The sequence below is a fragment of the Lutra lutra genome, chromosome 3 (assembly GCF_902655055.1).
Source record: "Lutra lutra chromosome 3, mLutLut1.2, whole genome shotgun sequence".
NCBI lineage: Eukaryota > Metazoa > Chordata > Mammalia > Carnivora > Mustelidae > Lutra > Lutra lutra.
Genome location: NC_062280.1, coordinates 9,268,317 through 9,282,519, shown reverse-complemented (window position 1 = coordinate 9,282,519; position 14,203 = coordinate 9,268,317). Strand labels below are relative to the sequence as shown.

The following is a 14,203-nucleotide window of genomic DNA, read 5'->3' as shown; positions in this document are numbered from 1 at the left end:
TAGGGGAAAAATTCAAATGATTTTTTAAAAAAGTAAAATGAAACAAGTCCATATATTCGTGACTTTATCTTCCATTTATAGAGGTATCCACCATTAACAGTTTCTTTTTTTAATTAATTTTTTAAATTAATATATGATGTATTATTAGCCCCAGGGGTACAGGTCTGTGAGTCATCAGGCTTACACACTTCACAGCACTCACCATAGCACATACCCTCCCCAGTGTCCATAACCTTCTTTGTTTTATATTCTGAAATTTTCTATGAATACAGAAATATACATACATATAGATAGGTATATATCTGGATGTATTTGCTTTTTATATAAATGAGGTCATGTTATACATACTGTCTGCGGCTTAGTTTTTCAAAAAGGTTTCGATAGATTTTGTCAAATCACTCTCTACAAATGTCACAGCATACACTAGCAACAGAGCATAGATTGCTTTTTTCACCGTGTCTTTTTTTTTTTAGATTTTATTTATTTATTTGAGAGAGAGAGCACATGAGCAGGGAGTAGGGGGTAGGTAGGAGGAGCAGGGAGACCAAGGCGGCTTCATCCCAGGACGCTGAGATCATGACCTGAGCCCAAGGCAGATGTTTAACCGACTGAGCCACCCACATGCCCCTGCTTTTTTTTTTTTTTTAAAGATTTATTTATTTGACAGAGAGAGAGAGAGAGATCACGAGTAGGCAGAGAGGCAGGCAGAGAGAGAGGGAGGTAAGCAGGCTCCCCTTTGAGTAGAGAGCCTGATGTGGGGCTTGATCTCAGGACCCTGAAATCATGACCTGAGCTGAAGGCAGAGACTTAACCCTCTAAGCTACCGAGGTGTCCCAGTGCCCCTGCTTTTATTTTACCATGTCTTAACTAGTACTGGACGTGACCAAACGTAATCATTGTCAGTCTGGTAGTTGAAAAATAGCACCTTAAAAAATGTATGTGTTTCCTCCATATGTTCATTGGCCTTTCCTATTTCTTGTTCTGTGAGCTGTCTTTTCATGCCCTTTTGTACATTTTCTGAAGTTTTGAAATGGTTCGTAAGAGCTTTTTGTGTATGAGAGATATTGTTCTTTTGTCTGTGCTAAGCTTCTTTTCAAACACGCTGCGCCTTGAGTGACCGCTGTAGTGCGGAAGGGAAAAGTGCAACCGACAGAAGAGGGGACCCTGGCTGGCGAGGACACTGGGGGCAGATCTCTGTGTCTCCTTCTTTACTTCCTTCTCCCTCCTTAGTCCCCCATCCTATCCTTATCCCTCTTCTTTTTTTTATTTCCAATGTCCTTTGCCCTGTGTGTGCATATACATTTTTTAACTTTATAGACTTAATGCAAATTCTCTCAATCTTTCGATTTTGTGTCTTGGTAGTGGGAAGCCTCTTGACCTAACATAGCATAGGACCTCATCATAGGCCTGAACTTGCTGCTGGTACACGGGAATGTATTTCCGTAATTGTGTCTGTGTTTTCACGATAATCAATGGCAGAAGTAAAAGGAGAAAGGAGGAAGCATCCACTGTGCACAAGATATTATGGAAAACCTTGTGAATTTATCTCTTTTTATCTTTCCTGGGAGGCAGCTTTTATTGCTCTCATTTTATAGATGAGAAAACAAACTCTAAGTAAAATTAAGAAACTTGCCCGGGGTCCCGTGCTTAGAAATTAAAATGTTAGACTGTAACAGATCTCTATGCTTCTGATAAATTATCAAGTCCATGTTGTCTTTAATGATTTCCCCCCCTCTAGGTTTAACAGAGAAGTCTCCCCCAAAATAATTTTGATTGTGTCAATATGTTTGGGACTGAACTGATAGAAGATTATATTCATTCAGCTGCTAGTCTGTGTTAGATTATTAGATGGGTAGATATAAATACAAGAATACATTTAGTACCTTTGGAACATTATTTCACAAACAAGAAAGAACTTGCAGAAATTCATATGTAGTCTGAGGCTTATGCATTATAATTTTTCAGTCTGACGTTCCGGTTTATCTGTTTCAATAATTATCCCCAGCATCTTTCTGGTGTGCTCCTTGGAGCAGTCTCCAGCGGTGACCCAGGAGGCTTAGCCCCTCACGTGGGTGGTTGTGGGATTTGGGGTGAGCGAACATTTCAGCGGTCAGTTTCTTCCTTGCAGGCCTACAACGGGCACCACCAAGCCTTGGAAGTCCTTCTGCAGTCGTTGGTGGACCTGGACATCAGGGATGAGAAAGGCCGCACCGCTCTGGACCTGGCTGCCTTTAAGGGACACACAGAGTGTGTGGAAGCACTTATCAATCAGGGCGCGTCCATCTTTGTGAAAGACAATGTAACCAAAAGAACCCCACTCCATGCCTCAGGTGGGTCCTGTCAGGAGTCTGGTTGCAAGTCGAAGGAAAAGGATGGCAGCATTTCCTTTCATCCCCACTTTTAAAAATTTCAGTTTTCTTTCTATATTAACTCTGCCTACACTCTTCCAAAATGCTTTTGGCCCAACCATCCACTTGAAGAGGATTAGTGTTCTCTAGCCAGAGAGGCTCTAGCTTTCTTCTTTTGGAACAGTTTTAGGTTCACAGCAAAACTGAGAGGAAGGTACAGAGATGTTCTATATATTTCCTATCTCCCTCCACCCCCCACCCACACACATGCGCAGACTTCCCCATTACCAGTAACCCTCCCCAGAGTGTTTCATTCATTACAATTGGTAAACCTCCAGGGACCCATCCTAATCATCCAAAGTCCTCCGTTTGCATTAGGATCCGATCTTGGTGCTCTCCCTTCTGTGAATTTGGACAAATATATGATGACATAGATCCAGCATTATGGTATCATAAAAAGGAAGATACTAGAAACACTGCCCTAAAAATCCTCCGCACCCTATCTTGCCTTCTTAACTCAGAAGAGAGTTCAGAATTTTGACCAGTGGCTATCCCCAAACTTCCTAAACAGGAAACAGTGTATAATGTGATCTTCAAATGAGTTACAAAGACAAAATCACACAGCATTTTATAGCAAAAAATCAACACTTTTTTTCACAGCTATTTCATAAAAAGTCATCAGACAGCAATCTAATCGGTACATCATTCTGCCAGTCTAAATGATGCTTCTTAGCTTTCGCTCTAGTGCTGATTCTTGACGCATCATGTGTAACAATAGAGACTCTTTAAAGTATATGTATATATCAAAAAGTAAGTAATTTGCCTTTTCTGGGACTCTTCTCCAGTAGACATAAGATAAAATTCCATCAAGACATTTCTGGATGTTTACACAGATATAAAGGTAACGTGGGAGAATCTGTAGCTCAGCAAAGGCATGAATTCCTTTCGGGTCAGGAATTCAATATCAGCCTTTGATCAGGATGGTAGATCCTGTCTCATAAAGAGAAATAACTATCTTATTCAGACCATGGAATAATGGGTGGATTGGGGAACAAAGGAGCAGAGACAGTTTTTCGAAAAGACTTGTTAGTTGATTCTTGTTACTTGGAAAAAAAAGTTAGGTCTTGTGAAACTATTTCCATATATATCCTTGAATTTCCAAACCACCGAAGAAAAGCAATATAGAGACTGAAAAAACATGGTGTTGCCTAATTACTTGGAAATGATTATTCCTGGAAAAAACTTGAGCCATGAGGTCAGTAATGGTTGGTAAGGTTAAACTATGAATTCTCATTTCCCATCACACTTTGTGCTTTGGTATTCTTGATATTATTATAAAGTATCATTGTGAAGTTTGGTGTTCAGGGCATTCTTGGTATTATTATAAAGTTCAAATTTAGTTCTCCTTAAAGATTAATTGTATATTATTATGGGAAACATTCTCCTTTAGCTACAATGTACAGTATTTCCTGCCAGTTACAAAAGGCCTATTTCCATGGTGGAATATTGTCCTTCTAAACCGGTAAACAATGAAGGATGATCCTTGACGTTCATTTGCCACCGTGACACGGGTTGTGGGCCAATGGAGCCCCCTGGTGGTCAAGACGACTCACTCCTCTTGGATTTCCCTCACGCCATTCATTAGAGACGCTCGGGCTGTCCTTTGACTCTATTCTCCACAAAATGTCTGCTGTGCAGAAGCTTTAGCTTGCGCTTCCAGAATCTTTTCCAATTTGAGAGGCAGTTTGATTGTTTTAAATCCTGGGAGGACTGGGAGGGCCCGGAGCCGGGATGGAGAGTAGAGTTTTGGCACAGAGATTTGCAGTGACAGTTGTGGCCTGTGAGCAACATGAGAAATGGCTGTCACTCACGCCAGGGAGAGACCGGGTCACTCACGCTGGGGAGAGACCAGTCTGGTCTGAGACAAAGCTGGAGTGCACAGGGCACAGCCCAAGGAGATGCTAGCGTCTTTTCGCTAGAAGGCAACTAGGGGAAAACATGTGTGGGAAGCGAATGAGAATTCTAGTGTTGCTACACTTTTATAGTAGAGAGGAATGAAAATTCCGGGTGTCTGGGTGGCTCAGCGGGTTAAAGCCTCTGCCTTCAGCTCAGGTCATGATCTCAGGGTCCTGGAATCGAGCCATACATCCGGCTCTCTGCTCAGCGGGAAGCCTGCTTCCCCCTCTCTCCCTGCCTGTCTCTCTGCCTACTGGTGATCTCTCTCTGTCAAATAAATTAATTAAATCTTAAAAAAAAAAATTACCTGAGAGCTATGAGCTAAGTTCCAAAGCCTACTGCTCTGGAACCCCACACCCTGCCCACAAAACAACGAAACAAAACAAAAACCACCTTAGAAATGGGTTTGTTTTCCAGCATTCCTAGATGATTTTCTTCTCTTTTTCTGTGTAGCCAACAACCAAACATCTTTGGAACTATTATGATTATGAGTATTTCAAGAATATCAAATTGATATGGGAAGAGAAATCCATGAAAACACACCAGACCTGCATTCTCATGGCCCCACTGTCTGTACTGTTCAGCTCTCAGTCCTCTGCCCATCATGTCCTTTTAAGCATCCATTGAATTCCTGCATATTTTACCAGTGGCAATAGATTTAGTGTAATTTTTCAAACGAAAAAACAAAACAGCAGCAACAGCAGTGTGTTGCCTGTACCCCGGTTCACAAAATGTCCTCCGGAGACACATAACTGGAACACTGCTGAACGAGCTGAGCGCCGTGGTCTCCACAATGTGGGCATTATTCCTGCCATTCATTTGAGTTGTGTCGATGACTGTGAACTCATTCTAATGTGCATTGTCCCTGGCAGACATGTCGTTGTTCAGTTAGCATTCTCTCACGACCGGCGGGCAATCAAAAATGTGAAACGCAGCTCTTAGAAGAAGAACCTTCATCAGCCGAACGTAGCTGCGGCTGTTCCCTTCCCTCTCCACAGCCATCGTGGGGTAAAAGCAGCACGTTTTATGGTGTTCACATTGTTCAGAAAGGAGAGACATTCGCGTTGGGAATTTTAAGCATATTTGTTCTCGTCCTACTCCCTCAGTGGAAAGCATGTTTTCTGTAAGGCTGTGGGTTCCATTCAACAAGCTGGAGGAAATACCTTAGCCCAGCGGGTTATCATCCTGGGAGGCTCGCTTCCCTGCTCTGGAGACACCACCACTCCCCAAAGTAGCATCTCGCCTGGTGCACGGGGGGCACAACCTTGTATTTGACCCCAGCAGGTCAAGGCCAACATTGGGGCCTGCTTTCCTGCCTGCGGGCAGCCCCCACTAGGGTGGGAAGGGGCGAGGGGAGGATGGGGCAGCGCCTGGGAAGGGGTGAGGTGGGCACCGGAGTCACAGCTTGACCAGGGACGGAACGGAGGGGCCAGAGGGGACGGGAGGTGGCAGCCACGCGAGACCCCGGGAGGCAGAGAAACCATGGTTTGTAGTTTTGCGGAGCTCGTGGGCAGAGCTGTCTGGCAGCTGCGAGGGCACATCTGTGAGTCTCCTGCGAGCCGCTGGCCAGTCCAGGAGCGGTGAGCCAGAGCCTGCGTACACGGGCCCTGTGGGAAGCTTTGTGCACGTCACCCCTCCTCAGTCAGAACGATTGCTTCCACGTCTGCCTCCACATGTGAAGCGACTGGGAGGGAAAGACGGCAGGACCCGTTCCGCGTCTCCCTTCCTCCTCTCCTCCCATCCTATTCTGCTCCTCTTCTCCATTCCTTCTTCTTAAACAGGGCGGGAGGCAGGCTGGACACGGGGTTATAAGGAATTGGGTGACTCTCTTGGGGGGACACGACGGACAGCAGAACGTTCGGGAGAGGTCATCAGTCCCATACGAGGAGGTGAGAGAGGACATCGGTTTTCCGGAACAAGGTCTCAGCACAGGAACAGGAAGAAGCTGGGGGAGGACCGAAGTGCCCGATGGGAAGGATGGGGCGGAAGAACCGAGTGACAGACGCTGGGGCGCCACCTGCCGGGGAGCCTGGGGAGCGCTGGCAGCGGCAACTGAAACGACTAACCTGAAGTCCAGATAAACTTCGCTTTGGAGGGATATGTGTGGTGCTAGTCTGTTAAAAGGAATGTCCGCTCTTTTCTTTTTCAGTAATTAACGGTCACACACTGTGTTTGCGGCTCTTACTAGAAATTGCGGACAACCCAGAAGCCATTGACGTGAAAGACGCCAAAGGACAGTGAGTGTTCTTTATCCCGGCCTGGGGGTGGCAGTTCAGTCCCAACGGGTCATGGCTCATGTTTGTTAGACAACTAGGCAGGTGGACGCTGAATTCTAGTTTGAGGTGTATGTTTGGGGGAAATTCATAGTTGAGAGCCCTAGAACAATGAGGGGGCTTTGCGCTGAAGTGTATAGCCAAGGAAAGTATGGAGAGGGGTGTATCTTGATGACAAGGAGCCAACTTTTCATGTCTGTGACCATGAGTCCTGGCCCTGCTTTCATTTGTTTCTTCTTTGTATCTATTTTTACCCTCTTCTGAAGCTGCGGGCATTCCCATTTTTTAAACTAATGATGACCAGACCTCAAGAGGTTATCTCTATCATAAAAAAAAAGAAACTTCATATTTTTATCATTTCTTAGTTTGTTTTTCCAAAGTATTTTCCATCTGTTAGCCCATCCCCCCCCCCCCCCAGTCTTTCGGAATTGTGGTGCCAAAAACAAAGCACAGAGTGACTCACCCCAGAGGTGTGAATTAGAGTCAGAGTTAAAACGAGAACCTCGGGGCGCCTGGGTGGCTCAGTGGGTTAAGCCGCTGCCTTCGGCTCAGGTCATGATCTCAGGGTCCTGGGATCGAGTCCCACATCGGGCTCTCTGCTCAGCAGGAAGCCTGCTTCCCTCTCTCTCTCTCTCTGCCTGCCTCTCCGTCTACTTGTGATCTCTCTCTGTCAAATAAATAAATAAAATCTTTAAAAAAAAAAAAAAACAAGAACCTCACCTCCCGGGTCCCGACACTCTGTTTTTTTCCCCTCTGGACTTGTCAGGCTGTTCTTCATGGCAAGGAAGCTTTGATGAAGTAAAATCTTAAGCAGAAGTTCAAGGTAGAAACTATGAAAGTAGAACTAAGATGATAGGAGCAAGAGAGTCTCCTGTGTAGACACACTCCCTGCTCAGTGATTATTTGGAGAATGCCACACAATCTTGAAAATGATGGGATTAACATGAGCAGTTTGAGAAGGAACCTTCCCCTGTTCCACCTGGACCCCAACACCGTTCCAGGCGGCCTTTATAGAGCAGGGACTGGGATAGCTTGCTCCATGCAGCGTGGAGCGAACTGGGGACACTCAGAAAATATTAAGCAATTGTTAAGAGGAGAGAGAAAGTGAAGAGAGAGGGGTCCTCCCTCTGGAAGTAAGGGATGGGTTTTTGTTTGTTTGCTTTCCCTGATCTTCCTGCCTGGTTGATTTCTCTGCCTAGAACCCCACTGATGCTTGCCGTGGCATACGGACACATTGATGCTGTTTCACTGTTACTTGAAAAAGAAGCCAATGTAGATGCTGTTGACCTCATGGGCTGCACAGCTTTACACAGAGGGGTATGTGCCTTTCCTCGGCTTTAGTGAAGTAATTTTGCAGTGAGCCCGTTTCCTTTTTCTCCCCCATATGAATCTTTAGTAAAAAGGTTGTTCCCTAAGATAAGTACTTAATCTCAGCCAGTTGGTAGAACATGCAACTCTTGATCTCCGGGTCACGAGTTGAAGACCCACATCTAGTACAGACATGACAAGGAAAGAAAGAAAGAAAGGAAGGAAGAAATTACAAAACCTTCAGCAAAGGTAAAATAACAGCTACTCCTAGGTCCTGCTTTTCAGAGTTCATGTTAGATTGTGATAATGGATACACAAACACCCGCTGTTGGTGGGATTGGTTCTGGTATTTGATTATGCACACATCCTAGAAAATTTACAAAAAAAAAAAAAAAGGCTCAAAGAAGAAAGTCACAATCACCGGTAATCTTACCCTCTGGAGAGAACTACATTTTGGTGCATGTATCACCAGTCTTTTTTGCTGTATAGGGGTTTGTTTTGAATTTAAAAAGAATACTGAAGATCTATTTGGAACCTGCTTTTTTTTCTCAAAGTAAATCAGGGACCTTTTTCCATGTCACTAAATATTTTTCTGCCCCGTTATTCTAATCTCCCGTTGTGTGCAGGAGATGTAATTTATTCTGATGATTACCTAGTTTTCAGTGGCCACGTTATTTCTAATTGTTCCTTATTGCAAATGTTGGCCCATTCACCACCCGGAATATGTATACTGTGGATGATGTTCCATACATATCTGCTGAAATTTTTCTAAAACATGCCAAACTAAATGAAACAAAAACAGAAATCATAAAGTTGCTGCTTGGGAATGGTGCCGAACACTATGATGAATGAAAAGACAAACACTAAGCGGTCAATGTCCTAATCATCGTTGACAACTTCCTGTGGGCGGAGCCACAGGCTGGGAGACTTTACTGTCTCATTACAACCTGCGAGTCGTTGTTGCTGTTCCCGCTTACAGGTAGAGGAAGTGAGGCACAGACAGGCAGATGGATGTGCCCAGGGTTTACAAGAGGAAGCTGGGGCTCCACCTGTACCTTCCTGATTCGAAAAGCCGGTATTTTCTGCCCTAGCATGAGACCCTTCAAGTTTATGTTCAGAGAGTCTAGAGATGTTGCTAAGATGCTGGTGTGTTCGCAGACTTCTCTGTCATGAATCTTGCTGGGGTTGTCCCCCTCTGTCCTCTGACATGTCCCCAATGAGGCCCAGGCGTCTGTCTGCTCACTGGGAACCGAGCCTCATGTAGTCACCACCTCGCTTCCTGCATCTCTGCCCTTCTGAAATGTGTCTTGTGCTTTTTGTTGCGATGCATCAGATTATGACAGGCCACGAGGAATGTGTGCAAATGCTGCTGGAGCAAGAAGTGTCGATTCTGTGTAAAGACTCCAGAGGAAGGACCCCGCTGCACTACGCAGCTGCTCGCGGCCACGCCACGTGGCTGAGCGAGCTGCTCCAGATGGCACTGTCCGAGGAGGACTGTTCTTTCAAAGACAACCAAGGCTACACGCCGCTGCACTGGGCTTGTTACAATGGTGAGTGCATTGCCCTTTGACTGATTCCAGTAGGTTCCTTACCCGGCACGGCTGTGGTCTCAGCAGAGGTGAGAATGTACTGTAATGTCCTAAACCGTGGTTTCCGATCTTTCTGAACCTGTGATACCTTTTTTCTTTTTTGAGCTTTTCCCTTCATGACCACCATGATGCCCTATTTTTGTTAATCACAACATGTAACTCCCACTCAGAACCTCCGTGAGCTGAAGTAACTAATTTTAATCAGGGTTTCTAGTTTACCCAGGTAAACGAGAGCACCTACAAGGAATTAAAATAATACAGCTAAAAACAAACCAAAAAATTGATGTAATAATCTGTTACAGTTGCCTACTAGTATACACATGATTTTTCTTTTCAGCATTTCTTTTTATGTCCTATATCCCCTGTTTATTTAATTGCACTTGTTGTTTGGGAGATTTTAAATTTCTCGTTTCATGTATTTGAGTAAAAAAGGAAAATGCATACTAATTGGAACATATCGGAAATACTGAGGTACCTAAAGTTGTCTCCATTTCCAAATTTACCTTCTGATGTAATTCTGTAGGTATCTTTTGTAATTTTCCTTTGAGAATAATAAATAAATACAAATTGTATATGCATCTGTTTTTGAAAACTAGAATCATGTCGCAAATATTAGATAACTTTCTTTTTTGTTACTGTTTACATAAGTTTCTACTGGAGATATTCTCACAGATCGGTATGTATCAGTATATGTGGGTCTTTTTCATGGTTGTCTATTTTATAGTGTGCAGCGGGATATGTAGACACACATGTGAGTGTGTATACCAGAATTTATTGTTTATTCATACCAGATCCTTGTTGATGAGCATTCAGATTGTTGTCAGGTTTTTTCTGATTACAAACAATGCTTCAGTGTGTGTGTTCATATTATGGTACCGGAAATTCTGTCAGTTAAGTTTCCAAAAGTGAAATTATTGGTAAGAGAGCATGTATATTTTTTAATTTTAGTGAATTATACCATATTGCTTTTCAAAAAGAGTATCAAAGTACATTACTCCATCAGACATGTATATAAAACTTACTACTTTCTTAAGCCTTTGCCAGCTCAAGACAATATCATCTTTTTTAAAATTTTTGTCAATTTGAAGGATAAGAAACAGGCACCTCATTATTTCAAATTGCATTTTTCTGATAGTGTATTTATTTATGTATTTGAATTTCCTTTTCCTCTTCTGGACATGCCTTTTTCATCTGTTGCCCATTTTTTTCCTATTGAGTTCATCATTTCTCATATGTTTGTAGAAGTACCTTGTCTTAGAAATAGGAACCCCCCACTTGTTATGTATGCTGCAAATGTTTTCTCTCTGTCTATCATTTATCTTTGTTCCTTGTTTATGAAACCCTTTTCCATGCAGAGATTTTGAACTTTTATTAGTTGAATCTGTCAAATTTTTTCTTTTATTGCACAAAGGTTTCCAATCTTGTTTAAGAAACCCCCCCCCAAATTTTATGTGGATAATTTCCCAAATACTTCTTACTTGGTTTCTATAATTTTATTTTTCCATTTTCAATTCTTCTATTAAAATTTTCACTCAGAAACTCTGATTATTAGGACCAAAAAGGTTTTTGGGGTGCTCTCATATATTGACCTCAGACCTTTCATTATGCTTTCATTATAGTCCTCCTTTTTTCAGTGAGAGCAAGTTTTCTCCTGTTCAGCTGTTGGCAGATTATGATTTTTTTTCCCACTTACTAATGGATGAGAGCTCCCTAACCACCATCTGAGTCAAGCTGTGAGAGCTCTCTAGCACTAGAAAACCTACCGGAAGGGGAAGACACATTAAGAGTGCTGATTACAGACCACATCCTCTCCCCCAGAGCCGGGTGGGGTGGGGAGAGCAGGTCTCTCTGTTCTTAGGCCACTTCAGGTGCATACAGGATCTGTCCTTTCCCAAGCAATCTCCTTCCCAGTACAGTCTTTTAGATCTAGGGTTCAAGCTCCCATCTTCCCAGATCCCTTCCACTGAGCACTTTGAATATCGACATTTGTGCAAGTGTCCCCAGTCCTCCCTACATAGACCTTAGGTTAGGATTCATAATGGTCTCCAAGGAATGGTAGGTTTAGATGCTGCCCTAAGAGAGGTCCTTTGTGGGGGATTCATACTCCTAGAGGGGTTGAAGTGTTTGGGACTATTTGAGTGAGGATTGGATGTAGTTGGAAAGCTAAACAGTGTAACTTGAATCAAGTTAGAGGATTTTATATTCATTACTTCATATGCCTCTCCATCCTCCTAAAAGCAGTTTCAGCTTTCTTCTCTACAGGTTCAAGAAAGGTGTGACTTGTATTTTAACACTTAAAATTATCCAATCTACATAATTCTGGGATAGATCATAAGTGAACTCTAATTTAGCACTAAATTCAGCCAAGAAGAGGTTCAGGACAATAATCAGTATTCCAAAGCCAAACAGCATCGCCTTCTTGCTCCTCTTGCTCAAGGCACATTGTCTCACAAACCACAGTTAGGTCTTTTATCAACCAAAAACTCCATCATCCTGTGACATGAGAAACTGAGACTTACAGATCCAAGTGGGTTGCCTAAGTCATGTAACAAGTAAGCGGACAGAACTGGGGCCTTACTCAACTCAAAATCAGTTGATTTAGAAGCTATTGTCATTTTGTTGAAAATAATCCCTCACATTCATTACTCTACTTATTAAAAAAATACTTATTGGGTGCATTCTGTTTGCCAGGAACTGGTCTTGGTGCCATTTTAAACCCTTCCATCGTATTTTGTAGTCAAAGCCCTTTCACCAGCGTTGCCTCAAATGCCGTTTTCTATCAATCACATCTTCTTTCCTGAATTAGGTTGCAGAATTGTAAGTCAACCCATTCATGTGGGTGAAAGGAGAATTTCCTGTTGTAAACACGGGCAAACTGAGGCATACCTATGTCAGGCATCTCTTTCTTGAGAGCTGAGAATGACATCAAATCTATTCTATGCAAATGAGGTCCCTTCTTTATCTCTTTCTCTCCTCTAGAACATATGGCCTTCCCTGTTTCATTATGTCTCCGAACACCTGTGAGCATAGTTAATGACATTGTGGCATTTTGTTTATTCCGTGGAGAATGACTATTCAGCCAATTCAGGGAAATTCGTAAGCCAGAATTCAGTACTTAACAACAGCAACAAAAATAGACTGTGTTGAACAAAATTTCTTTCTTGGAAGCTCTCTAAATTCTGTTGATTCCTTGCAGGTAATGAAAACTGTATAGAGGTACTTCTGGAGCAAAAATGTTTTCGCAAATTTATCGGTAATCCCTTCACTCCACTGCACTGTGCAATGTAAGTAGAAATGATGGGACTTGATGGTGTTGCTTTAATCCTTTTAACTATATACAGAGAGGTTGCTTCTCTGGGAAGGGACAGGCTTTTAGGCTATAGGTAAGACCAATATATTCCACTTTGCTGCTAAAGGCAAATGGGTCTGATAGCAAAGTGTGGTCCTGAGCGTTAATGATTTTCCAGGAGCTTTTTGTGGAGTGCCCAGGTTCCCAGGCGGGTCACACGTCACCTGAGAGAAACTACATGAAGGGTTCTAGGTGACTAAGAGGCACATTGCGCCCCAGGTGGGGAGGTCTCCAGAGGTGACACACATTTGTGTACCATATTCTAAACACAAGTTGGGGTTAACAGCAATATACCAATGGATGATTAGAAGACATTTTATGCCAGGAAGACTTTTTGTATATTGTAATTCTCCATTCTTCCTACGTTATAAGTTCTTTTTTGATAAATGCACTTTTTGCTGCCATCTCTTGGTATGAACCACCGTTTAGTGTGTACAGTGACTTCAGGGCAGACTTCCGTGGTAGGCCTGGGGGAACGTGGTTTCCTGGGGCCTGCTTCATCTTTGCATGGTCTGCGGGCTTCACATGCCGCTGATCATTTGATTGAAAGATACTGCAGGCATAAAGCGGATGAATCAAGAAAGTAAGGAATAAAGGGTAGGGGTGATTTTAAACCCGAAGGAACCATGTCTTTGTCACTTTGGTACCCCCCAAAAATCTAACATGATCCCTTGCATAAGTGGTGTGTGGTAAACTCCTTCCTGGATGTAGGGGTTCTGAAGAAATGCTGGGGTTCCAGTATGTGTGCTGTTAGAACTATTCAGATGATTAAAGAAGACATTTCAAGTGATACAAACTTTATTTTACACTTCATGAAGCAGGCAGTTTCCACTTGCAAGAGATCAGAGAACTGCAGAGTGAGGCAGAAAACCGGAAGTTTCCACAAAATAACAGGAAACAGGGAAGAGAAGGAGTAGAAATACCTGATTACTAGGGTTACATATCTGGCCTTATTTGAGGTCTTGGAGGAATGGGGCCATCACCCATATCACTTGGTAATTATTCATGAGTTAACTAGATGGTCTGACCTCTGGAAAGATGGAACATTTACAAGAACATGAAACCTGAAAGGTAAGGGGTTTTTTGCTGATGTTGTTTCCCAGGATCAGTGGTGCCCGGCCTACTGAGTAGGTTCATGTGGGATCAGTTGGCAGTTCTTCCTCCCCACTTTGATCAACCTCTGGTCAACCAAGAGGTTTGGGCAAAGGTGATGTTGCAAGTTATTCTCAGCTACCGTTGTCTCTTTGGGTCCCAGTCTCTAGTTCATGGGAGACGATATCGGGTTTTCATTCTAGTTGGAGGGAGACCATATATTACCTGGCTTATGGCTGCATCCACTCATCCAGAACCCTTGAGAGAACAGACCAGGAAGATAATTAT

At 43.1% G+C, this 14,203-nt stretch overlaps 1 protein-coding gene across 10 annotated transcripts in view; it reads left to right on the top strand.

Moving 5' to 3' along the window:
• The window catches only part of ANKRD44 (ankyrin repeat domain 44), a 323,548-nt gene that overhangs the window by 290,852 nt on the left and 18,493 nt on the right, over positions 1-14,203 (top strand). For all 10 annotated transcript variants that reach the window (XM_047720656.1, XM_047720651.1, XM_047720650.1 and 7 more), the window contains exons 18-22: positions 2,129-2,330; positions 6,454-6,541; positions 7,777-7,894; positions 9,219-9,435; positions 12,671-12,758. In XM_047720656.1, the coding sequence (XP_047576612.1) occupies positions 2,129-2,330; positions 6,454-6,541; positions 7,777-7,894; positions 9,219-9,435; positions 12,671-12,758 (713 nt within the window). The remainder of the gene's footprint in view (positions 1-2,128; positions 2,331-6,453; positions 6,542-7,776; positions 7,895-9,218; positions 9,436-12,670; positions 12,759-14,203) is intronic.